The sequence below is a fragment of the Balaenoptera physalus genome (assembly GCF_965194825.1).
Source record: "Balaenoptera physalus genome assembly, chromosome: 8".
Taxonomy (NCBI): Eukaryota; Metazoa; Chordata; class Mammalia; order Artiodactyla; family Balaenopteridae; genus Balaenoptera; species Balaenoptera physalus.
The window spans coordinates 14909445-14933548 of record NC_138887.1 but is presented as its reverse complement, the minus strand read 5'-3'; the positions used below and the strand labels follow the sequence as shown (position 1 = coordinate 14933548).

At 37.1% G+C, this 24104-nt stretch overlaps 2 protein-coding genes across 3 annotated transcripts in view; one reads left to right on the top strand and one right to left on the bottom strand.

Moving 5' to 3' along the window:
- The window catches only part of LOC309666210 (calcium-independent phospholipase A2-gamma), a 148128-nt gene that overhangs the window by 114759 nt on the left and 9265 nt on the right, over nucleotides 1-24104 (bottom strand). The window lies entirely within an intron of this gene.
- NME8 (NME/NM23 family member 8) overlaps nucleotides 1-24104 on the top strand; it is a gene marked incomplete at its 5' end in the record, with an annotated part of 38738 nt that overhangs the window by 10925 nt on the left and 3709 nt on the right. The window contains 8 exons of the mRNA XM_082473915.1: nucleotides 3872-3938; nucleotides 5054-5127; nucleotides 6600-6692; nucleotides 7790-7977; nucleotides 11509-11681; nucleotides 19250-19394; nucleotides 20076-20183; nucleotides 23532-23683. Coding sequence (XP_082330041.1) covers nucleotides 3872-3938; nucleotides 5054-5127; nucleotides 6600-6692; nucleotides 7790-7977; nucleotides 11509-11681; nucleotides 19250-19394; nucleotides 20076-20183; nucleotides 23532-23683 — 1000 coding nt within the window. The remainder of the gene's footprint in view (nucleotides 1-3871; nucleotides 3939-5053; nucleotides 5128-6599; nucleotides 6693-7789; nucleotides 7978-11508; nucleotides 11682-19249; nucleotides 19395-20075; nucleotides 20184-23531; nucleotides 23684-24104) is intronic.

Genomic DNA, 24104 nt, shown 5'->3' with positions numbered 1-24104 from the left:
TTGTCTTTTTAGTCTCTATTTTATTTATTTCTGCTCTGATCTTTATTTCCTTCATCTGCTGACTTTGGCTTCATTTTTTTTTTTTTTTCTAGTGTCTTGAAGTGTAAAGTTAAGTTGTTTATTTGAGATCCTTCTCTTTTCTTAATATAGGCTATGAACTTCACTCTTAGAACACTTTTGTTACATCCCATAAGTTTAGGTATGCTATAATTCCATTTTCATTCATCTCTAGATTTTTTTATGTCTCCCTTGATTTCTAATTTGACCCATTGGTTGCTCAGTAGCATGTTATTTAATCTCCACATATTTGTGAATTTTCCAGTTGTCTTCTTTTAATTGATTTCTAGTTTCAGACCATTGTGGTTAGAAAAGATGCTTGATATGATTTCAATCTACTTAAATGTTTTGTGGCCTAACATATGATCTGTCCTGGAGAACATTCCATGTGTGCTTGAGAAGAATGTGTATTCTGCTGCTTTTGGATAGAATGTTCGGGATATATCTGTTTAATCCATCTAGTCTAACATGTCCAATGTTTCCTTACTGATTTTCTGTCTGGATGGTTTATTCATTGCTGGTTCTACTGAATCCAGGGACACCAGCCCTGCTGGCTGCCAGAGCCGGGCTATCAAGTGCTGTGCCCTTGGAGTAACAGCCACAAAAGCCAGGGTACCAGATGTGCATACAGGCTATCTTCACAAAGACACTAGTGACCTGGAGTGGGGCAGAGGGAGAGCATGAAGATGGCCCCTGCTGACTTCCCTGGTCTCTGGAAAGGACTTCTGTCAGCCCCTAGACCTGTGTTAAATTAGAAGCCTGACCCTCAGGCTGTAGCTTATCAGATTTCCAAATAGGCCCCTGCATTGAGCCCTGGGGGGACAGCCACAGGGAGTCCAGCACAAGCCAAGCCTGTTAGGAGCTCAGTTTACTATAGTCTGGATGCAAGCCCCAGAGCTTTTACAGCCAGGCATTTGGGGGCCCCATCTCTCAGTTGGAAGTCTTAAAACTGGGGTCCCTAGATGTTGGGTTCAAGCCCTTCAGTCCTCAGGGAGATGCTGGGAGTTGTGAGTTCCCTCTCAATTGTATGTTGCTGTGCCTGGGATGGAGTTTAAGCCGAGACTGTGACTCAGCCTCTCCTACCCGATTCGGTATGTGTTCTTTTCTCATTTGTCTGATACGTAGGAGTCACTCAGTTATTTTCTGGATTTCGTTCAGAGGGAACTGTTCCACAAGTAGCTGTAGGTTTGGTATGTCTGAGGGAGGAAGTGAGTTCAGGAGCCTCCTATGTTGTCATCTCGAATATGAACCTGGAGAAACCTTATGAAGTATTTATGAACGATAAGACAGGCTTAAAAACATTATGTCCTTTCCTTAGAAACAGGCAACTAGTAGGAGGTAAAAGCAGAATTTGAAGTCAGGCAGAACGACTTTTAAACACATTCTTCTAATTGCTATACTGTACCCAGCTTTCTCTAGGTGTGCTCTGTACTGTGGCTTTATTGTTGTTATTCTCATTGTTCTTGCAGAATGACATCCTGTTTTAATGAATAATAGTGGGTATGTAAGAAGTTTATTAATATCTTATGTTTATTTTATATTACTCCATTTTTTTGGACACTTCTATTATTTAGTTTTCTTATCAATTGCCTTGTCTAGCGCAGTAATAGTAATAAAATACAAGGCACGATGTGAGCCACATACGTCATTTATAATATTCTACTAGTTGAAAAACAATAAAAAAGAAGCAGGTGAAATTAATTTTTAAAACATCGTTTCTTACAGCCAGTATATTAAAAAGACTGCCATTTAAAGATGCACTCAATATAACTTATAAGCTTTTGCACAGCAAAGGAAACCATAAACAAAACGAAAAGACAACCTATGGACTGGGAGAAAATACTTGCAAATGATGTGACCAGCAAGGGCTTAATTTCCAAAATATACAAACAGCTCCTACAGATTAATAACAAAAAAACGAACAACCCAGTCGAAAAATGGGCAGAAGACCTAAATAGACATTTCTCCAAATAAGACATATAGAGGGCTAACAGGCATATGAAAAGATGCTCATCTTTTAGATTACTAGAGAAATGCAAATCAAAACTACAATAAGATACCACCTCACACTGGTCAGAATGGTGATCATTAAAAAAATCGACAAATAATAAATGCTGGAGAGGGTGTGGAGAAAAGGGAACCCTCCTACACTGTTGGTGGGAATGTAAATTGGTGCAGCCACGGGGGAAAACAGTATGGACGTTCCTTAAAAAGAGCTACCATATGATCCAGCAATCCCACTCCTGGGCATGTACCCAGACACAACTATAATTCAAAAAGATACATGCACCCCTATGTTCACTGCAGCACTATTTACAATAGCCAAGACATGGAAACAACCTAAATGTCCATTGACAGATGAATGAATAAAGAAGATGTGGTACATATATACAATGGAATACTACTCAGCCATTAAAAAGAATGAATTAATGCCATTTGCAGCAACATGGATGCAACTAGAGATTTTCATACTAAGTGAAATAAGTCAGAAAGAGAAAGACAAATAGCATATGGTATCACTTATATGTATAACCTAAAATGACACAAATGAACATATCTATGAAACAAAAACAGACTCACAGACATAGAGAACAGACTTGTGGTTGCCAAGGCAGGGGATGGGGGAGGGAAGGATTGGGAGTTTGGGATTAGCAGATGCAAAGTATTATATATAGAATGGACACACAACAAGGTCCCACTGAATAGCACAGAGATCTATACTCAGTATCCTATGATAAACCATAATGGAAAAGAATATGAAAAAATAATGTTTTATATATATATATATATATATATATATATATATATATATATATATATATATAACTGAGTCACTTTGATGTACAGCAGAAATTAAACACAACATTGTATATCAACTATACGTCAATAAAATGTTTAAAAAAATATGTACTCAATGTAAAAAATAAGGTATTCCAGATTTATTTTTTCAAACTAAATCTTTGGAATGTGCTGTGTATTTTTCATTTATAGCCCATCTTAATTTGGACTAACCTCATTTCAGGTGCTCAAATATAGCATTATGTGTTTAGTGGCTGCCCTGTTTGTCAGGGCAGGTCCAACAAATACAAGGCAGGTCACTTTGAAGTTATAGCTGGCATAATTATCTTATTCCTGACTATAATAGGAGTGAATGCTTTCAGTGTAGTTATTTCCAAACATTTTTGGGTCTATATTCCATTGAGAATCTGAAATTCTGCAAATCTCTTGCCCCTGAAATGTATATATGTAAATATATAAACCTTTCAGGTTGTTTACAGAATCGCAGAAGCACTTTCAGGACTTCTCCAGAAATTAAGAATCCCCCATCCTTCCTAGTGTTTTACTCTATAGTAGGAAATTGGCTATTGTTTTGAGAAAGGCTTTTTTTTCCCCATAAGTTAAGGAAGTATCTTTCTGTTCCTAATTTACTAAGAGCAATGGTCAGGAATGGATCTTGAAGCTTACAATGCCCTTTCAATCTTTAACATAATAATGATGTGTTTATTGCTTTCTTACTTGTTCATCTCTGCTTCTTTCTTATTTTATTCCTTGTGCTCTTAAGTTTCAAACATTTTGTTTTTAAGCATTTTCCATATAGCATATGTGTTCTTTCTCATTGTCTCCCCACTCTGTTCATTCCTAATTTTATTTTAGTGGGAAGGTTCGGGAAAAGTAGTGTTAGATAAATGCAGGCACATTTCCACTTTACTTTCTATCCCTTGGATTATAAATATTGATTAAAAACAAAATTTCTAAAAACTCTTTCACTATCGTATTAAAATATAACTGTTTTATTTGCATTCCTTTTCCATAGTATCATGAAATTGTGTTTGCAGACTCAGATTCAGAAGATGCAGGGGAAGCAAGCTATGAAAGTGTTGGTAAATAAATTTACTTTAAAGTAATAGCGAGGGAAATTGTGTACTTGGATGCTCATTACAGCATCACTTGCAGCAAAAAGCTGGTATTGACACCAGTGTTAATTGATAAGGGAATGGTAGGATCAATGATGATTTGTGCGATAATGGATTCAGCTTAAAAAGCAATCTCTTCTGCTCCCCTTGCCTTGCCTTTGGTCTCTGTGCCTGGGGCCTTTCAGAGGTTACCCTCGATCAGGGGCTCCTGTGCCCTGTGAGTAATCTGGACAGCAGTTTCCTCTTATTTCATCCTTCATCATCTTCCAAAAACTTGTAAAAATAGTTTCTTCCTTGATGGCCCACACTCCTGGTTTACTTTAAGATGAACAATTTCCTGCCTTCATTGGATTGTCGGAGTGGGCGTGTTAGTGTGTGTTCATACCCTGGAGGGAACAGAGGCAAACAGCTTGCTCAGCGAGCTATTCTGCACTAAAAGCTCATCATCAGAATGTGTAGATAAATGTGGATAAATTCATAGATGGTAAAGCCATCGGTTTGTAATGTTTGCTTGCACTGAAACTGTAGTCACTAGTGATGCTGAGCTGGATGGATCGTGGGTGCGATTCTAATGCACGTGAATTGTATTAAAATAACTAGTGCCGGCAATTCCCTGGCGGTCCAGTGGTTAGTAGGACTCTGTGCTCTCACTGCTGAGGGCCCGGGTTCAATCCCTGGTCGGGGAACTAATATTCCACAAGCTGTGTGATGCGGCAATAGAATAGAAAAAGTAGAGTAGAATAGAATAGAATAGAATAGAATAGAATAGAATAGAATAGAATAGAATAGAATAGAATAGAATAGAATAGAATAGAATAGAATAAAATAAACTAGTGCCCACCTACTCTTTCTTTTTTGGCCTACTGACTACAAACTCTTGTGAATGTTTCTCCTGCATGCAAATATAGGAACTGTACTTTGATTCTAAGTAGAAACTCTTTGGTAGTTGCAATGCCATAATAACAAAGCTGTTGATAGACAAAAATTCACTGGACATTAGTAGTTTACATTTCTAATTGCCAGATCCTTCATTCTCTAGAGTTTGTGCCAAGAAAATGAAATTCTTCTATTTTTTTTCCTAGACCAACTATACAGCATTGCCATTATCAAACCCAATGCTGTGATTGCTAGAAAAGTTCAAGAAATTAAAGAAAAAGTAAGTGATATTTCCCAACAATAGTTTAAATTAATTGTAAAATTAATTTTTAAATTAATTGCAAAAAAACAATCCCTTAATTTTCAATTTGGAGACAAGTTTATCATTTAGAGTAAAACAGAATATAATGAACTTCTGGTTCATCTGAATGAATGTTTTGAATGTTTTGTCTTCTTTGAATGTTTTGTCTTACAAAGGCTAGACCTACTCAACATCCTTATTTAAATAACTCTGCTCTACCAGCATCCAATATAAATGATAAAAATTACAGTTCTTGCATTGGATTGTAACAGATTTCTTTGTGTTTAGTTGTTAGCAGTGCAGACTTGTTTAAGCTCACATCAGCTTGCTTTATTCCCTGTGTGTTGTCACAAACGTATGATCCTTTTTAGATACATGATAACATAAGGAAGCATTTAAGGTTTTGTTTTTAGAGCCCAAATAAAACATTTTTAGAGCAAAATTGCATTCTAATCCAAAGGTCAGCAGACTTTCCCTATAAAGAGCCAGACAGTAACTATTTTCAGGTTTGTGGGGCATGTGATCTCCGTCACAGCAGTTTAACTCTGCCATCATATCGAGAGAGCAGCATTAGAGAGTAGATAAACAAATGGGCATGGCTGTGTTCCAGTCAACTTTGTTTCCAAAAACGGGTGGCAGGCCAGGTTTTGACTGTGGGCTGTGGTTTGCTGACCCCTGAACAAAGATGTTGTGTTGAAACAACAAAATTGTATTGAAATTTCTAAGAATGTTGCATGTGCTATAGAGGAGGTCACATGGGGAACTATGTCAGGATGGGCTGGGTATCTCTTGATGAACTTCCCATCATGCATTCTTTCTTCAGCCAAAGCAGCAACAATTAAACTGCTATAAAGTAGATGGTCCATTTTATACATTGTTATACTTGAGTGACACAGCACACTGAATTTGTCATTAAATTTAAAAATTTTAAGACAAAGCATGGCTGCATCTTAAATTCTATCCTTCCCTGTAATTTGGATATTTTTGTTGCCATCAGAATAAGATATACTAGATTACGAGTTACCGACTTAACAAAGGAAAGCCTTAAAAGAAGAAACTGAAAACAATTTTGAAAATAGATGGTTAAGAAGTGCCTGTAAATGTATGTCTTTTTGAATGATTCAGAAAACTATGATATCTTTCTTGGAATTCAGTTAGATTTTTTTTTTCTTTTTTCATCTTTAGACAATTCACATAATAATAGAAATATTGTGGAGTCTCTGGTTCAAGCCGTGAAAACTTAAATACTAGGGGGCATGAAAAGGACCTTCTTTGTTTACATATTTTGGGGCCTCTTCCAACCTCGTGCCGGATAGATTGTGCTGAGGCACAACCATGAAATGCATTCAAATCTGGGGGGTTCATTAAGCCTAGGAAACAAATGTCCTTGACTTGTTTTACCTGTGTGGTCCCACGACACATGTGGACCTGACCATGCTCTCTAATTGAAGATTATCGATGCAGAATTTGTCATAGAAGCAGAGGATAAGAAACTGCTCACTGAAGAACAAGTTAGGTACTTCTATAGCCGAAGAGCAGACCAGGTAAGAAAGTTAAAAAAGCCATTGTGTTGTCAAATACAGTGGATTCCTATAAGTTTAAGATCCTCATTATAGAAAAACGAATGAGTCTGACCAACCAAGTAAGCTCTAGGTGTCCCTGTTGGTATCCATATCCTGGTTAATCCAAAGATGCGGACTATGGAGAAATCTCCAGTAGAAATAAGAGGCAGCCAGGCAAAAGTGGATGCTCTGATTGTGTTTTGTTGGAGCGAAGATCTCCTTATGGTATGTCCTCTAAGACTCCCTGCATCAGCCCTCAGGAAGTGAATATCCAGGCCTTTCCTGTAGCTTCTTATCCCAGGTTGAAGGCTGCCTGTGGTAAACTTCACAGGAAAGCTTTAATCCTTTCTTTACCTAAAGGTAAATCCTTTCTGTCAAGCTATTTTTTAGATTCTCTTTTGCCTGGGGGCAGTGCTTTGTGTTAGAAAATGCAATGGCTTGGGGGCGTCAGGAGCCATAGCTTCTAGAAATGCACTGTTCAACATGGTAGCCATTGGATACCTGTGGCCATTTGAACTTTAATTCATTAAAATAAAGTTAAAAATTCGGAGTCTCAGTGGCAGTAGCCGCATTTCAGCGCTCAGCAGCTGCCTGTGGTTACATGTGCTGGAGAGCACAGAACATGTTGGTCGTCACAGAAAGTTCTACTGAACAGCACTTTATAAACTAGCCGCACCACTCAGACAATCTCTCTTGGCCCCAGGAAAGGGTTGGACCAGCTACATAAGCATCACCTGGGAACTTCTGAGAAAATCCAATTCCTGGGCACCCTAAACCTACTGAATCATAGAGTCTGGGACTGGACACCGGAAATCTGTGTTTTAGCAAGCCCTCCAGATGATTTGGAAGCATCCTGCAGTTTGAGAGTAGTTATTAGACTATCTTTTAATATCAGTCCCTGCCAGCTGTGAACTTCTGTCCTTCACAGATGTGTTTGTTAACAGGAGGATTGTGTGTAACTTTCTCTTGCCCAGTGATCATGAAGGGGAAGATGTCCTTGACTTGGGTAGGGGCCACCACTGTACTCTATCCATTTTGGGAACCTAATAATATTATTTTTATTTTATTTTATTTTGTAGCCTGACTTTAAAGATTTTGTTTCTTTTATGACAAGTGGCCTAAGCTATATTCTAGTTGTATCGCAAGGAAAGGAAAAACAGCCTTCCTGGGATGAAAGTGAATCTAATTCTGAGACGGAATCTAAAGAACCATGGGATGACCACCAGGAGATGGCCAAGTCCTCGGGGATGAAGCAGAAGAGGGAAAGGTAGCTCCAGACCAGGAAACGAATTGTTTACAATGTGTTAGTAGGTAATGGAGTATAATGTCCAAATATCGCAAATCTGAAGACAAACATCTTTAGGGACTTCCCTGGTGGTCCATCTGGTTAAGATTCCGTGCTTCCACTGCAGGGGTCACGGGTTTGATCCCTGGTCAGGGAACTAGGATCCCCACATGCTGTACCACATGGCCAAAAAGAAAAAAAAAAAAAAAAAAGGACAAACATCTTTATGTCAAAGCCACAACTATTCCTTCCAGTCTAAAATTTTATATATTCAGCAAAGCTGGAGTTGCCCTCAAAGTTTATGTCAAGAGGGTTAGAAAGGGAAGAATTTCCCATTTGTCTCTCTAATGCTGGGCGCACCAGTCTGGCCTCATGGGGCAGAATGGGACCAGGCCTAGTCCCTCCCAAACCAGCCTCCTCTCCTGTCTCCACACGCCAGTTCTGCCTCTCTGTGTCCTATAGAGACAGCAAAGTACTCTGCCCTTTTACTCAAGGCAGTGAGTGAGTGGTGAGAAATTGCTAACAACTAAACAGTTGTATATTTCTGTTAACGGTTTGTAAATATACGAAAGTGAACATAAGTCATTTACAGACTGTTGGGTTTTATGCACTTGCCATTTGTGCCTTTTATTCCTCTGAAGATGCAGAAACTCCAGCGCTCACCCCATGAATTAACAGAGCCATGTCTGAAAGAAAGGTGGGTAAGCAGGACCAGGTTCAGAGTAGCTGAGTCCTGAGGCTTCGCGATGTGTGTCTCCCCCTTCTGGGTAGCCCACCTCCATTGCATGTTTAGGCTGAGCATCTCTGGAACTTTCCTTGCTGTCTTATTAATAAGTTATAGTGGCTTTTCTTGAGTAGGTCCATCTGCTGGTCCCTAGCGATGTCATAATTTTTAGGTAGCAGGGAGACCCTAATATCATTAATTCCCAGTTTTATTAAGTGGGATAGAAGAACTCATAGGGTAAATCAACTGCTGACAAAGGGCTTTGTAAACAGTAGTAGTTACTCTGTGAGTTTTAAGGGAAAATGATACTTAGTGGTTAGAGAGCAGGTTTGGGTGGGAAGTGTTGGGCTCAAAAAGATACCAGATTTCATACCAGAATTTTTGAGCCATTTTTTAAAAAAAGTGTTCTGTGAAACACCATTAACACAGCTGGCATAAGAGGAGTCAGTGTTCCATTGGTGCTGTTATTCAGCTAGGTGTCTACTGCATCCAACTTTTAGAAGCAGTTGTCTCCAGTTGTTCAATATGCACATAATAAGATGAACAATTTAAGCACTTGGCAGGATTGGGGTGGAATGAGATGTGCTGATGTTATTTTGCAAAGTCTGCAGTATTTTCCTTTTAATAGACATCCCCTTTTCCTCTGGCCTGTGTTTATCCCGAGCATTGGCCCAAGCAGGCAGCACCAAGTGGTGGGGAGCATGTTTTCCTGGGAATCAGTTTTCACAGCTCTTTTTCTGCAGACATAGCCTAACAGGTGCTGGAAACTTCCTCCTGCCATTTTTTAAAGTAGATCCAGACCTAAAGGATCAAGGACATAAACTCTCATGTAGAATAAAGAGTAGATATAAAGTAAGATGGAAGGAATATAGTCAGGTATATGGCTGTTATACGAAATACGAGAAGGTTAACTATCCTGTCAAATATAGAGATTACCAGATTAAGATCAAAAACAAACTAAATTAAAAACCATATAATAATAATTGATGCAGACAAAAATCATCAGTGGGTGCTAAATCCATTGTATGAATAATATATGCATTTTCAAATAGTGTCCTTTCAGATTTCTTATTATTTACAAAGTGGAAATTGTAGCTTTTCAGTGGAGAAAAGTGGGGGATACCAGTTTTCTGACCATGTTAATATCACCAATAATGGGAAAAACTGACATTGTGTACCTCCTATTGTGATGTATACTGGTGTGGTATTCCCAAAGTATCATACCCAGAATGTAATAGGAAACTATGGGGCCATTCCATAGTTTGAAACCATCCAAAATGAGGAGTCTATTGTACAAAGCAACTGGCTTGGAGTCTTCAAAGTATCAGTATCATAAAAGACAAGACGCAAGAGGGAGGAGATATGGGGATATATGTATATGTATAGCTGACTCACTTTGTTATACAGCAGAAACTAACACACCATTGTAAAGCAATTACACTCCAATAAAGATGTTAAAAAAAAAAGAAATGAAAAAGAAAAGACAAGAAAGGCTGAGCCATTGTTAGAGGTTGAAGAAGACTAGGCATTTCGGGCAACTGCACGCAACGTATGATCCAGGATTAGGAAAAATTACTGTTGATAGGAGAGTATTGTAAAATTGCTGAAATTTGAATATGGACTGTTCATGAGATAATAGTCTTATATCAGTGTAAACTTTCCTGAGGTATTTAGGAGGGTGAATGGTGAAAATATCTGCAGTCTATTCTTAAATGGTTAAGCCAAAACACACACACAGACACACACACCCATAGACACACACACTCTCATTGGGGGATGAGAAAGAGAAAGAACAAATGTGACAAAATGCTGACAGTTGTTGAATCTAAAGTTCATTATCCTGATCTTGCAATTTTTCTGCCAATTTATATTTTTTCAAAATAAAAAGTTTTAAAAACTGTACTCATCTATATTCTACTTAGAAGAGACAAAGAAAAATTTAAAAAATAAAGGAATGGTAAAAAAATTAGCCAGGAAAAATAAAGTATTAGAACTGAACATTAAAAGTGTTAAACTTGATAAAGAAGGACATGATGCATAAGAAAACATTTATGAAGAAGATAGTCAAAAAATGTATGCCCCAAACAACATAGATAACATATATAAAGATACAAGTACCAGAAAAACAAGAACTGGATAAAAATAACTTTATGGTCAGAGATCTCAATACACAGCAGACAAAAAAGCAAGGATATATAGGGACGGCAAATACATATTCTATAATTGTGTATAATAAATGATCTATGATATATGAAATATGAATATATAACCTCAAATCCCACAAATAAATTTGCTTTGTTTACAAAGAAAACCTTAACAAATTTTTAAAAATTGAGATCTCACCACATGCATTTGCTGATTATAATCCAATAAAGTTGGAAATAAATAATAAAATGATCCAAATGTCTTATCTATTTGAAAACATGACATGCATTCCTAAATAAGCCTTGATTCACAGACAAAATTAAAAGGAAAAATAGAAACTATCTGGAAAGCTTTACATTGAGGAAAGAAAAAAATTTTTAAACATATTTTATTTTGGTCTCCGTAAAATCCTCTCATGAAATCAAACATACATGATTTCATGTAATTGATTTTTGGATTGGTTCAATAAAGGTGGAACTAAATACATATTCTTTGATGTGATAGAGAGATATCTTACCTTTATGTGAAATTCAATTTTTATTTGTTTTACTAAACTCTAATTTACTTGTGAACATATTATCAATTTTAATTTTCTGGCATGATTATTAAACTTCACTTTATAATTATATTTTGGATTTCAACAGTTTCCAAGAATACCTGGAAAGACAACAAATATCTCAGTTTTGTGATGTTGAAGAGAATATAAGTAATACTAAGTTTATTGATGTCTTCATCCCTCATTTTAAAAAAATTAAAGGCATAAAATTAGAAAAGATACTGGCATTACTTCGACCAGCCCTCTTTAATGAAAGGAAAGGTAAGGAATAAAGTATAAATTGTTTAACTACTTTGTACATGGGATTTGAATAAGCTCTAGTATAATTATATTAAAAGATACTAGTTTGAAATTTAACATTTAAGAAAAAGCACTTGAAGTAAGAAATTTAGTTAACACTAATTTACTAATTTCTCAATAAAAAGAATAAAACATTTTTGTAATTAAAATATTCAGAAAGTGTTTTCTAACCTAGGAATTTGTCAGGGTAGATTTTAACAGGGCAAGAATTATTACATAATAAAGATTAGAAGCATTCGTGTCTGAAATGCCTTAGTTCAAAGCTTGGGTAAAACCCTCATTAATAGTGTGATTTGAAAAAGGATACTTTACCAAGTCTATTTCTTCATGCTTAAATTCAGAAGATTAAAGTGAGAAAACATAAATAAAGTGCCTGGCACTTAAAAAGTGCTAGTTATTTTTAACTTCATCCCATATTCACAGAGTAGAGTGAATATTGGCAGAGCAAGAACACAAACTATAAATTCACACTATTAATTCTTTTATATATCTAGTGTATGGAAATACAATTGATATTTGTATGTTGACCTTGTATTCTCTGACTCGCTAAACTACTTAGTTCTAGGAGCTTTGACGTAGTTTCCTTGGGAATTTCTATGTAGACCACGGTTTCTGAACCTCAGACCTACTTACACTTTGGGCTAGGAAATGCTTTGTTGAGGGGCTGTGTCATGTGCATTTTCCAATGTTCAGCAACATCCCTGGCCTCTACTCACTACATGTCAGTAGCATCTCCTCACCTCCTAGTTGTGAAAACCAAACAATATCTCCAGATGTTGTTAAATGCACCCTTGAAGGATTGAGAACCATCGATGTAGACAATAATATCATCTACAAATTGAGACAGTTTTACCTCTTCCTTTCTAATATGGACACCTTTTATTTCTTCTGTTTGCCTCATTGGACTGGCTGGAACTTCCTGTATGATGTTGAATAAGAGAGATGAGAGTATACCAGTTACCTTGCTCCTGATCTTACAGTAAAAGCATTCAGTCTTTTACCATTAAGTACAATGTTAGCTGTATATGCCCTTTATTAAATTAAGGAAATTCCTACCTATCCCTAGTTTTGGGAGTGTGTTGGTTTTTTTTTTTTAATATCATGAATGGATGTTGTATTTTCTCAAAATTTTTTCTTGAGTTTAATAATATGGCAATTACTTTGATTTTGGAATATTGAACCAGCCTAGCATTCTCCAGATAAATCACACTTGGTGGTTGTATATTGTCCTTTTTTACATACTGGGGTTTGAATTTTCAATATTTTGTTGAGGACTTTTCTTGTAATGTCTTTATCTGGTTTTGGTGTTAGGGTAATGGGTAATGCAGGCCTCCCTCATCAAATGAGATGAAAAGCAGTCACTCCTGTCTTCTAGAGGAGATGGTGTAGAATTGATATTACATCTTTCTTAAATATTTACTGGAATTTACCAGTGAAGCTATCTGGGCCTAGAGTTCTCTTCTTTGGAAATTTGTTTGCCTTTTAAACCTTGAACAATATGTACATATTTTTTTGAATGAAGAGACTATATTTTAGAATAGCTGTTGATTTACAGAAAAATTAAGAAAGATAGTACAGTGTTCCCATATGCCTGCCCCTGCAACAGTTTCTTCTATTAGTATCTTATGATACATTTTTACAACTAATGAACCAATAACAATACATTGTTATTAACTAAAGTTCATAGTTGACATTAAGGTTTGCTCTTTGTTTTGTACATTCTATGGGTTTTGACAAAATCATAATGTCATGTATCCCTTTTACAGTATCATACATGGTAGAATCACTGCCTAAAAATCCCTCGTGCTTCTCCTATTCATCCTTTCATTCCTCCCTCCCAACCCCCGGCAATCTCTGATCTTTCTTCTGTCTCTATAATTTTGCATGTTCCAGAATGTCACACACTTGGAATCATACAGCGATGAATTTCTTTCACTTAACAATATACACTTAAGGTTCCTCTGTTTCTTTTTTGTGGCTCATTTCTTTTTATAACTGAATAACATTACATTGTATGAATATACCAAAGTTTGTCTAGTTACCTATTAGAGGACATCTTAGTTGCTTCCAGTTTTTGGCTATTATAAATAAAGCTGCTATAGGCAGCTTTATTATAAACATGTAACATTGGTGATAAGTATATCTCTGATGTATTGAGCCACTAGGGTTTTAGGTTTAATTTTCTACACAGCATAATCCTTATCCCGACTAGTACAACGATCTGCTGCAAAATACATCTAAGTAATTGGTAATAACAGCTGAGTATGGAAAGTGCTAAGATAAGAGATGCCTCACTGGGTATCAAATAGGTGGGACACACAGCCCGTATTTGAGTGGAAGGATAAGTATGGCTTAGCCAAGCAGGGACGGTTACATGAAACTTCTTGGAGGAAGCATTGTTTACGCAGAGACTAAAAAAGTCAAGTTTGAATTAGCCAGGAAAAGGGGAACCTTGAGTAGTTTCAGTGGAGTGCTTGCAGCAAAAGTCAGTCTCAAAATTGGGGTGGGAGATTATACACAATGAAACCAGAACAAGCCAGAATTAAAGAAGTAATATTTGACAGATTTTTAACTGTTTTTTTATTCTGAGGTTGGAAAACTCTGATTGTAGATAAAGGCTCACGGGAAGGAACCAACCAGTAGAGAAGGAACAGCTGAAGATACAAGAAAGAGAGAGAAGATTAGGACAGGCCAAGGTCACTGAGAGTTGGAAGGAAATAATTTCTGTAGCAGATGCATAGGACTGGGCTTAGAAGAGATTTCTCTTCTATATAGCAAGAGGGAAAGAGGGCTGGATAGACACAGATCCAGTTGATGCGCTGGTGGCAGGAAGTTGACGGGTGTGTCTTCTGCTACCTGGTTCCTCTGTAAATAAGAAGCAGTGTTGCTGGCTGAGAGGAGGGGAGGCAACCCTGTTGTGTACATGATCCATCAAAGGCCAGCCTTGGGACTTCCCTGGCGGTCCAGTGGTTAGGACTCTGTGCTTCCACTGCAGGGGGCTGGGGTTTGATCCCTGGTCAGGGAACTAAGATCCCGCAAGCCATGCAGCGTGGCCAAAAAAAAAAAAAAAAAAAAAGGCCAGCCCTTTTCTTGGTCCAGGTATGCCATTTCTACCCATTTTCCCAAGGACTTCACATCTGCAAATGCCCCTTCTTTTCTTGCAACATCACTTCCTCCCTTGCTACTGAGCTTTCCCTATTAGCACAGAAACATGCTCCAACATAATAATAAACATAACAGTGAAATAAAAACAAAACCAGAAAAACTGCATTGGATCCCACACCCCCTCAGCTGATACCCTGTTTCTCTGCTCCTCGGCAATGGGCAACTTCTCAGGGAGTTGTCTGGCTCAGCGAATCATCTTCTTGACCCTCACCCACTCCTGAACCCCCTCCAATTGAGCTTCTGGCCAGAACTATCCTAGTCAAGTTCACCAACGACTTCCAAACCGCCAAATCCAACTTTCAAATGGCCTGTCCTCTGTTCAACAGCTCTTGGTAGTATTTAGCAGTTTCTGCTTTCATATTGGGCACCTTTCATATTGGTTTGGATTGCCACCGAAATCCTGACTCCTGTTCCTGGGAAGCGAATATAATTTTTTCAATTTTTCTAAGCAAAGCAAATCCACCTTCAACCAAGTTGCAAAGATCTCACCTTCTACTCTTAATAATTTGTTGAAATAATTTTTCCCAAGCAAATACAATTTTCTCCTACGAATAATTTTGGTGGTAGCTGTTAGTATAATAACATATTACTACTGTGATGTGCAAACCGTACTGATACTTGAGGATGGCATAAAGGTGTTATTTAAAAAGGGGGAAAACAAAATTTGAAGTTGGTTATTCTATATCACTCTCCCACTGGCCCACTGCTTGACTTTAACCTCAGTTTCTGATCATTTCAGGTTACTATGTTTGCCATTTGGTAGTTACGTGGTAACTCATCACTCTTCTTTTTCAGTAAATGTTGACGATTACTGACATTTAATTATTCTGGGTCACTTCAAGAAATTCTAAAACAAAGTCTATGTGGATTATTTAACTTGAAGAAAATTGACATCTTCACCATATTCTCATTTATTTTCAAGAAATATAGTATACCGCTATTCCTCTATTACATCTTTTATTCAAATATAAGTTTTCTTTATTATAGCCCTTGTTATCTTATTTTTCAGTTAAATATGGTAATATATGTAATATTCTTTGCTCTGATGTATTCACTCAGTAAAAGGTCAGCTGTTCATAGCTGTTGTTGCTGTTTTAGTGCTAGCTATTTCTTTTCAGGATTATTCCTAGTTTTTTTCCCCATAGTGAATGACATCTTTTTCCCCCTAAATTTATTTTCTGTATAAGAAATACAGTGGCTTCTGTATATTTTTACTTACTGAATTATGTTTTTTAATACTATTTACCTTTTAAAAATAGACTCTTGAATTTTCCAAACAGCTTACATGCAAACGTAATGTTACCCATTTTGTTCAATTTTGTTATCCTTCTACTTTATCTGCTTGTAGGATTATTATAAAGATCAAGTTGACTAATATGTAAAATCATTTTAAAAAATGTAGTAGAGTCTACCAAAATAATTATTTTATGATAAAATATCAATGTATTTGAATACTTGGATAATTATCTACCAATTAATTATTGTGTAGGACAATGACCATATGATACTTTGAATAAAGTAGCATATTACAGCATTAAAAAAAAAGTCTACAAATAACAAATGCTGGAGAGGGTGTGGAGAAAAGGGAACCCTCCTACATTGTTGGTGGGAATATAAGTTGGTGGAGCCACTGTGGAAAACAGTATGGAGGTTCCTCAGAAAACTAAAAATAGAATTACCATATGATCCAGCAATCCCATTCCTGGGCATATATCCAGACAAAACTATAATTCAAAAAGATACATGCACCCCTATGTTCATAGCAGCACTATTCACAATAGCCAAAACATGAAAACAACCTAAATGTCCATCGACAGATGAATGGATAAAGAAGATGTGGTACATATATAAAATGGAATACTACTCAGCCATAAAAAGAACGAAAGAATGCCATTTGCAAGCAACATGGATGCAACTAGAGATTCTCATACTAAGTAAGTCAGAAAGAGAAAGACAAATAGCATATGATATCACTTATATGTGGAATCTAAAATATGACACAAATGAACCTATCTATGAAACAGAAACAGAATCACGGACACTGAGAACAGACTGGTGGTTGCCAAGGGGGAGGGAAGGATTGGGAGTTTGGGATTAGTAGATGCAAACTATTATATATAGAATGGATAAACAACAAGGTCCTACTGTATAGCACAGAGAACTATATTCATTATCCCATTATAATCCATAATAGAAAACAATATTAAAAAATGAATGTATATATGTATAACTGAATCACTTTGCTGTATAGCATAAATTAACACAAGTTTAAATCAACTATACTTCAATAAAAAATATTGATAAAAAAGAAAAAAAAATTTGTTATCTTTATGGATTGCTTAGTACTTCCAGAAAAATATTAAATAATTAAAGGCCATTAGGATAACATCTTGCTTTTGTTTTACCCCTGACTGATATCAATGCCTCCAGTGTTTTCAATTATGATGTTGGCTTTAGAGTTTAGGCAAAAATCTCTATATTCCAAAATCTTTCTATCTGCCACATGATACAAAACGATTTTGAATGTAATCCAATGCTTTTTCATTATTTACTGAGATGAACATGAAATATTTTTTCTCCTTTGACCTGCTGACCTATTGATACAATTATAACAGATTTTCAAATGTTCATCCTCCCCTGGGTTCTGTGAATAAACTTTCATAGCTCATGTGTATACCATGCTATTGGAGTTGGTTTGATAATATTTATTTTCGTTAAAATATTGTTCTTTAATCTTTCCCAGGTATTGTGTCAGGATTATTCTAACTTTTCTTTATGTTAAGCACACTGGGGGAGTTTTAAGTGTCAGATGAACTGTACATAACTTAAAATTTATTAATTAAGCGACCTAAGCTGATCCCTCATTTGGGAGGACAAGTAGGCTTTTAGACAAGTTTTAAAATTTCTTCCAGTTACCTATCTTCCAGTTTTTAAAACTTCTTGGATCATTGAATGGCAATTTATACTTCCTTTGAAATTCATTTCTTTACCTTCAAATGTACTAGCCTAGGACACCCACCAAAAACTGTTTTAATATCATGGTGGGTAATTGCACCTATTTCTCATTCATAATGTGCTTTGTCTGTTCTTAGTTTTTGCTGGATTAGATTTATTAGAAGCTCACTTTCTTAAAAAAAAAAAAAAAGCATTACAATTTTTTTCAAAAAACAATGCAATAGGATTTCTTTCATAATTTCTTAACTTTTGTTTTTATCTATAATAATTCATTTGCATTCATTCTGATGCCTTGGGTGTCTATTCTTGTTCCCTTCTTAACTTCTGGATTTGAATTTTCCTCCATTTATTATAATTCCTTATTGCTCAGTAATTAAGAATTTCCTGCTTTTAGCTTGGACTCATAATTTTTAGTATTCAGTGTTCTGAATTTGGAAATGGGTTGGCCTTAATTTGAGACTCTTTCTATCAGTAGAGGACCTTAATTCATACAATTTTATAATTACAACTGTGTTTATTTCTGTTTTCTATGCTTCCTTGCTGTAATCTTTGGTTTATGTATTTTGCTATAAGGACTAAGCATCTCTTGCAATTACTTTTTCCAGGATTTTGGGAGATGACTATCTTTTTAATCAGTTATACTTACGTTGTTTTTACACGTTTGAAGTATGTTTAAACTCATATTTTATTATTTTGCAAAATCAAGAGTAAATATTTGTTTCAAGTTTAGCAGAGTTTTATTCCTCTCCCCATTCTCAGCCCCACCCCACTTCCAATTTCTTCTATTATCTTAGCTTTTGTTAATGTTCTTTGAAGTTTTAGTACGCAGATGGTGGTTAAGTTATTTTTACATGACATGTCTTTTGATGGTATTTTGCAATTTATATTTTGTTTATAATCAGGTAGGTATACAGCAGACGTATATAGAATTTTTCTTATATAAACCAGTTTTCATGCTTCCCACAGTCCTTAGGTCCATTAATTTCACACTTTTTAATCACTTAATTATATTTCATCTCTCAGTTATCTAGAGCTTATATTTAAGCACATTAAAAAAAGGTATGTACTTAGTTATTTTGTTTTCTGAGCCCTAGCACATCTGAGAATGTCATTATATTAACTTTATGTGTGAAATAAAACTTATCTGACTATACAATTTTTAAAAAAAATAAATCCCCCATCCCCAAACCTACAGATTTTGGTCCACTGAGAAATTGGAAATGGCATCATAAATTTGATATGTTAAGAATATTATTCACCTTAAATTAAAATCTAATAAGCTATTTTTATAAACTTAAATTTCATATGAGAATGAAATGCATTCTATGTCCTCATGATAATACAGTCTGTATTGTGTGTATAACCAATAATCTAGCACTTTAAAACTTATTATATAACTTTTTATTTAGAGGAGGTTTTGAATATTATTCAAGATGAAGGCTTTAAAATATTGATGCAGAGACAAATAGTGTTATCAGAAGAAGAAGCAAAAACACTGTGCATGGAATATGAAAATAAAGATTATTTTGGAAATCTTATAGAAAATATGACCAGGTAAAACAGATTGCAGTTTGAGAAAGCACAGTCTGATTTATGTTTGAATCATTTAAACCTCTTAACCCTGCTTTCTGTACAAGTTGCCAAATCTCTCAATTCTGTGAAGACGTGCTGAGTCTACTTCTTTGCCAATCTCCCTCCCATTTTGATTCCCTGCTCAACTGTGTGTCTTCTCTGGTCCTCCTGGAATGTTATTAGAGCAATGCAAGGTTCTGGGTGAAGCCCCTGGAGTCCAGTTGAGTTGAATGCCAGAAGCCAGAGTGTGCAGCCTCATGAAGTCCAAGTAAGAGAGCTGTGACTGACTCTCAAGGACTTTGGTAATCCTAAAGATCACTAGTCCTAGGAGACGAATGGGATGCTAGAAATCTGTCAGGTTTCTAGAAGAGTAAATGAAACAGTAGCTGGGGCAGAAAGCCAGCAAGGGTACACAAATCAGCAGGAGCATGGGGACAATATAGGGACCACTCTCTCAGAACCAAGCCCCTTCTCTTCCCTTCCTTTCTCTGCTTCCATTCTTTTATGAATATGCTGTTGAGAGTACACCAACAGAAATTAATTTCGTACTCTTGATAAAAAGGGTTATTTTACTTTTTTCGTCTAACAAACACACTTGTATTATCTACCTATAATTAGCTACAAGCCATCCTTTCATTAACTTTGTTTTTTCTTTTCTAACAGCGGTCCATCTCTAGCCCTTGTTTTAGTAAGAGAAAATGGTTTAGGACACTGGAAACAGTTAATTGGACCAAGCACCGTGGAAGAAGCCAAAGAATACCTTCCAGACAGGTATGATTCACGTCATGGGTCTCAAACTTTTTTCATGGTAGCCATTGTGATTTTTGGGGGGATATGGGGGTATAGGAACCAGAGCTCTAGGCCAAGGTTCTCTTCTCAGGCTTTGCAAGAGAAGGTTGTGGGCTGCTTGGTTTGAGACTGGTAAGTGGTAGCTACCCAGCCAAAAGGCCATATCTTGGCAGAAATATCTGCCCCATGCACTATTTAGGAGAAATTATTTTGAGAAGGGTGTGATAGTTGCTTCAGATTCTTTAATTGATCATAACCGTTTCAAGACAAAAAGGGAACCCTCTTGCACTGTTGGTGGGAGTGTAAATTGATACAACCACTATGGAGAACAGTATGGAGGTTCCTTATAAAAGTAAAAATAGAACTACCATACGACCCAGCAATCCCACTCCTGGGCATATCCCCTGAGAAAACCATAATTCAAAAAGACACATGCACCCCAATGTTCATTGCAGCACTATTTACAATAGCAAGGACATGGAAGCAACCTAAGTGTCCATCAACAGATGAATGGATAAAGAAGATGTGGCACATATATACAATGGAATATTACTCAGCCATAAAAAGAAACGAAATTGAGTTATTTGTAGTGAGGTGGATGGACCTAGAGTCTGTCATACAGAGTGAAGTAAGCCAGAAAGAGAAAAACAAATACCATATGCTAACGCATATATATGGAATCTAAAAAAAAAAAAAATGGTTCTGAAGAACCTAGGGGCAGGACAGGAATAAAGACGCAGCCGTAGAGAATGGACTTGAGGACACGGGGAGTGGGAAGGGTAAGCTGGGACGAAGTGAGAGAGTGGCATGGACATATATATACACTACCAAATGTAAAATAGATAGCTAGTGGGAAGCAACCGCATAGCAGGGAGATCAGCTCGGTGCTTTGTGACCACCTAGAGGGGTGGGATAGGGAGGGTGGGAGGGAGATGCAAGAGGGAGGGGATATGGGGATATATGTATACATATAGCTGATTCAGTTTGTTATACAGCAGAAACTAACCCAACAATGTAAAGCAATTATACTCCAATAAAGATGTTAAAAAAAAAAAGAGTTTCAAGACAATGATGACTAACAATATGTAGCCTACAATTTGGTAGGAACATTTACTACGTTAATGTACTGATGAATCTTAGAACTTTGTAATCAGCTCAACCCTGGCATGTTACCTGTTACCTAGGCAGCATTTTAAAAATATTTTTTGATCTTAGCTGTTGGACTTGGTCTCAGCTAGAGGAGGGAGGTAGTATCTCATGCATTTCCATTCTTGGCATGTAGCTGATGGAAACAAACTGAATTGTAATTTGCTTGAATTCTTTGTGCTGATTTCAGAGTAGGACTGAAGTCAGGGGAAGAAAAGCCCTCCTTTAAGTGAGCAAGTATAAAGATGCTTTATCAGGCACAGCAAACTTGCATACCCACTGACACAATAAATAACAGGACTAATGAAACATCACGTATATGAAAGTTGCAATGTTTTCTTTTGGGTAGGAGATCATGAATCGGACTTGTCCTGAATGGATACATTTCACCCCTCCTTTTGGCCCTACTCACTTACGTCTTTGCTCCTGTGCCAGACAATTACTGTAAAGGATAATATGTGTTGGACACTCTTTATGTGGAATGAGCAGGGTGCCACAGAATCTCTTAAATGAAATGTAGCAGAGAATGCAATACATGGCATCAGAGAGAGGAATTCCTATCAGTACCTGGTCTATGCATGTAGGCACACTCTTCTAGAAACTGTGGTTCCAAGTGTGGAGGCTACGTACCAGCATAGAGACATTTTCTCCAGGGGAAGGAACTCAGTAATTGCCCCTCTCCTCCCCACTATTATAGTGAGAGTTCCCATCCTAAGCCCTTACAATCCCTAATGTTGCCACAAGTTCACAATTACTCTTAACCATTATTTTTGATTGGTCCCCCTTTTCCAGGTTGCTTTAGAAACAACTCCTTCAGCAGAACTCTGCCCTTTCCTGCCCTTGGGCGTCAGAGTCTACACTCCCCATTGCTTAATCTGAAATATGGTCACTTGCATGCAAAAGAAACACGGCAACCCTTCTCTCCCATCCTTACATAAACACACACACACACACACACACACACACACACACACACACTTACTTTTTCCAATAACCACGTCTAACAGCCTAACAGAGGGGCTGCTTGTAGTTCTCTGCATTGAATGGAGTCAGTGCTGACGATGGCTTAGGCTGTTTTTATCATTCACTGTGCAAATCCCCCATCCCTGGCAATCACAGGCTCCACGGGTCTTAGTCTGCTAATATCTTCAAACCAGAGGTGTGAGAACAGCCAAGGGCTGAGTGGGAGGGTCAAGTTGGATAACGAAAAAAGGAAATCTGAAATGGTCACTGAAACCAGAGAGGCAAGAAGAGGGTCTTTAAGTTGAGGACAGAAAGCCAAGTTTCCAGTGATGTCAGCCTATTAACAAGAAGGGAGGTTATTCGCTGTGGCTGGATTTTGTGGGTCGCTTGCTTAGGACTGTGTGCAAAGGGCAGAAAACGTAATGAGCAATAAGTATCTCCTCTACGGAAATATAAAGAGATGGAGAGACAGAAAGAAAAAGGGGCAACTGAAAAACACTGAGGAACGACAACTGATTTTAGAGCTATGTATGCACCTATCATACAGAAACGGAACCAGAATAAACTGTCTACCCCAGCATGGACTGTCCATTACCATCAGTGTCACTCCTGCCTCCCTCCACAAAGCCATCCTGTACGCTCCTCCTGTATTGCTGCTTTGCTCACCTGGAGGGTTCCACTGCAGTGTCTCCTGGATTCAATGTTTATAATTTGGTATCTCTGGTATAGGGTCAAATGCCATCTCTAGTGCTTGATATTATTTAGTGATGAAAGAAGGGGAAGGAATATTTATTGACAGCTTAATATGTACCATATATTTCAAATATATCATCTGATTGCATCCTCAAAATCTCCTTCCAAAACAGGGTTTATTATCATATTTATGTTTGAGACAACTAAAGCACAGAGAAGGGAACTAATTGCCCAGTATCACATAGCTAACAAGTGATGCCACCAGGGTTCTATAGTCTGTGTTTTTTCACTGCTCCAGGGCGTTCATTCCATCTTTCACAGCTGTCAGTCTCCATTATGATGATTATTGAAATGTTCATGTCCTTTCTTCCTAAGGACTGTTCCTCCCTGGAAGGAAGTAGCATGCCCCAAGCCACTCTGCAGTTACTTCCGTTTGCACAATGCAAATATGAATAGTTTTACATTGTGTTATGTTGTGTTATATTATATGTCATGTTATAAGCTTATGACTTGACTTCTTTTTCAAAGTTTATGCGCACAATTTGCAATGGAGAGTTTGCCTATCAACCAGTTGTATGGAAGTGATTCATTAGAAGCTGCTGAAAGGGACATACGATATTTCTTTCCTCCTCAACACACTGCAGCACTGATTAAACCTCATGTAACACAAGAGCAAAGAGGTAAATATATAAAAATAGAGCTGATGTATACATTTTTCTTCAAATTTTATGAAATTTTGCAAACTACAGGAAAGTTGAAAGAATAAAGCAATGAGCACCTTCATTGTCACGAGGTAGCGCTCCAAGTTTAGGCTGTTGGTGGGATTTTGACCAGACTGACTTCATTTAATTCCCTTAGTGGTGCCCTGCCGGTTCAGGGAGAAGAGTTCAGAGTGGCTGGCCCTTTCAATCCACATGCAGCAGGAAGTTCCTTGGCATTTGCAGCATGGGGATGAAAACACGTGTTCACTTTTAGCCCAGGAGCAGATTTCCTCCCAGATGGATTCTGGAAAGATGGATCTCAGAGACTGAACATCCGCGTTAACATACTGAAGTTCTTCTGAACGTCCATCTGGTGCTTATTCAGCTTAGTGTAGCATAG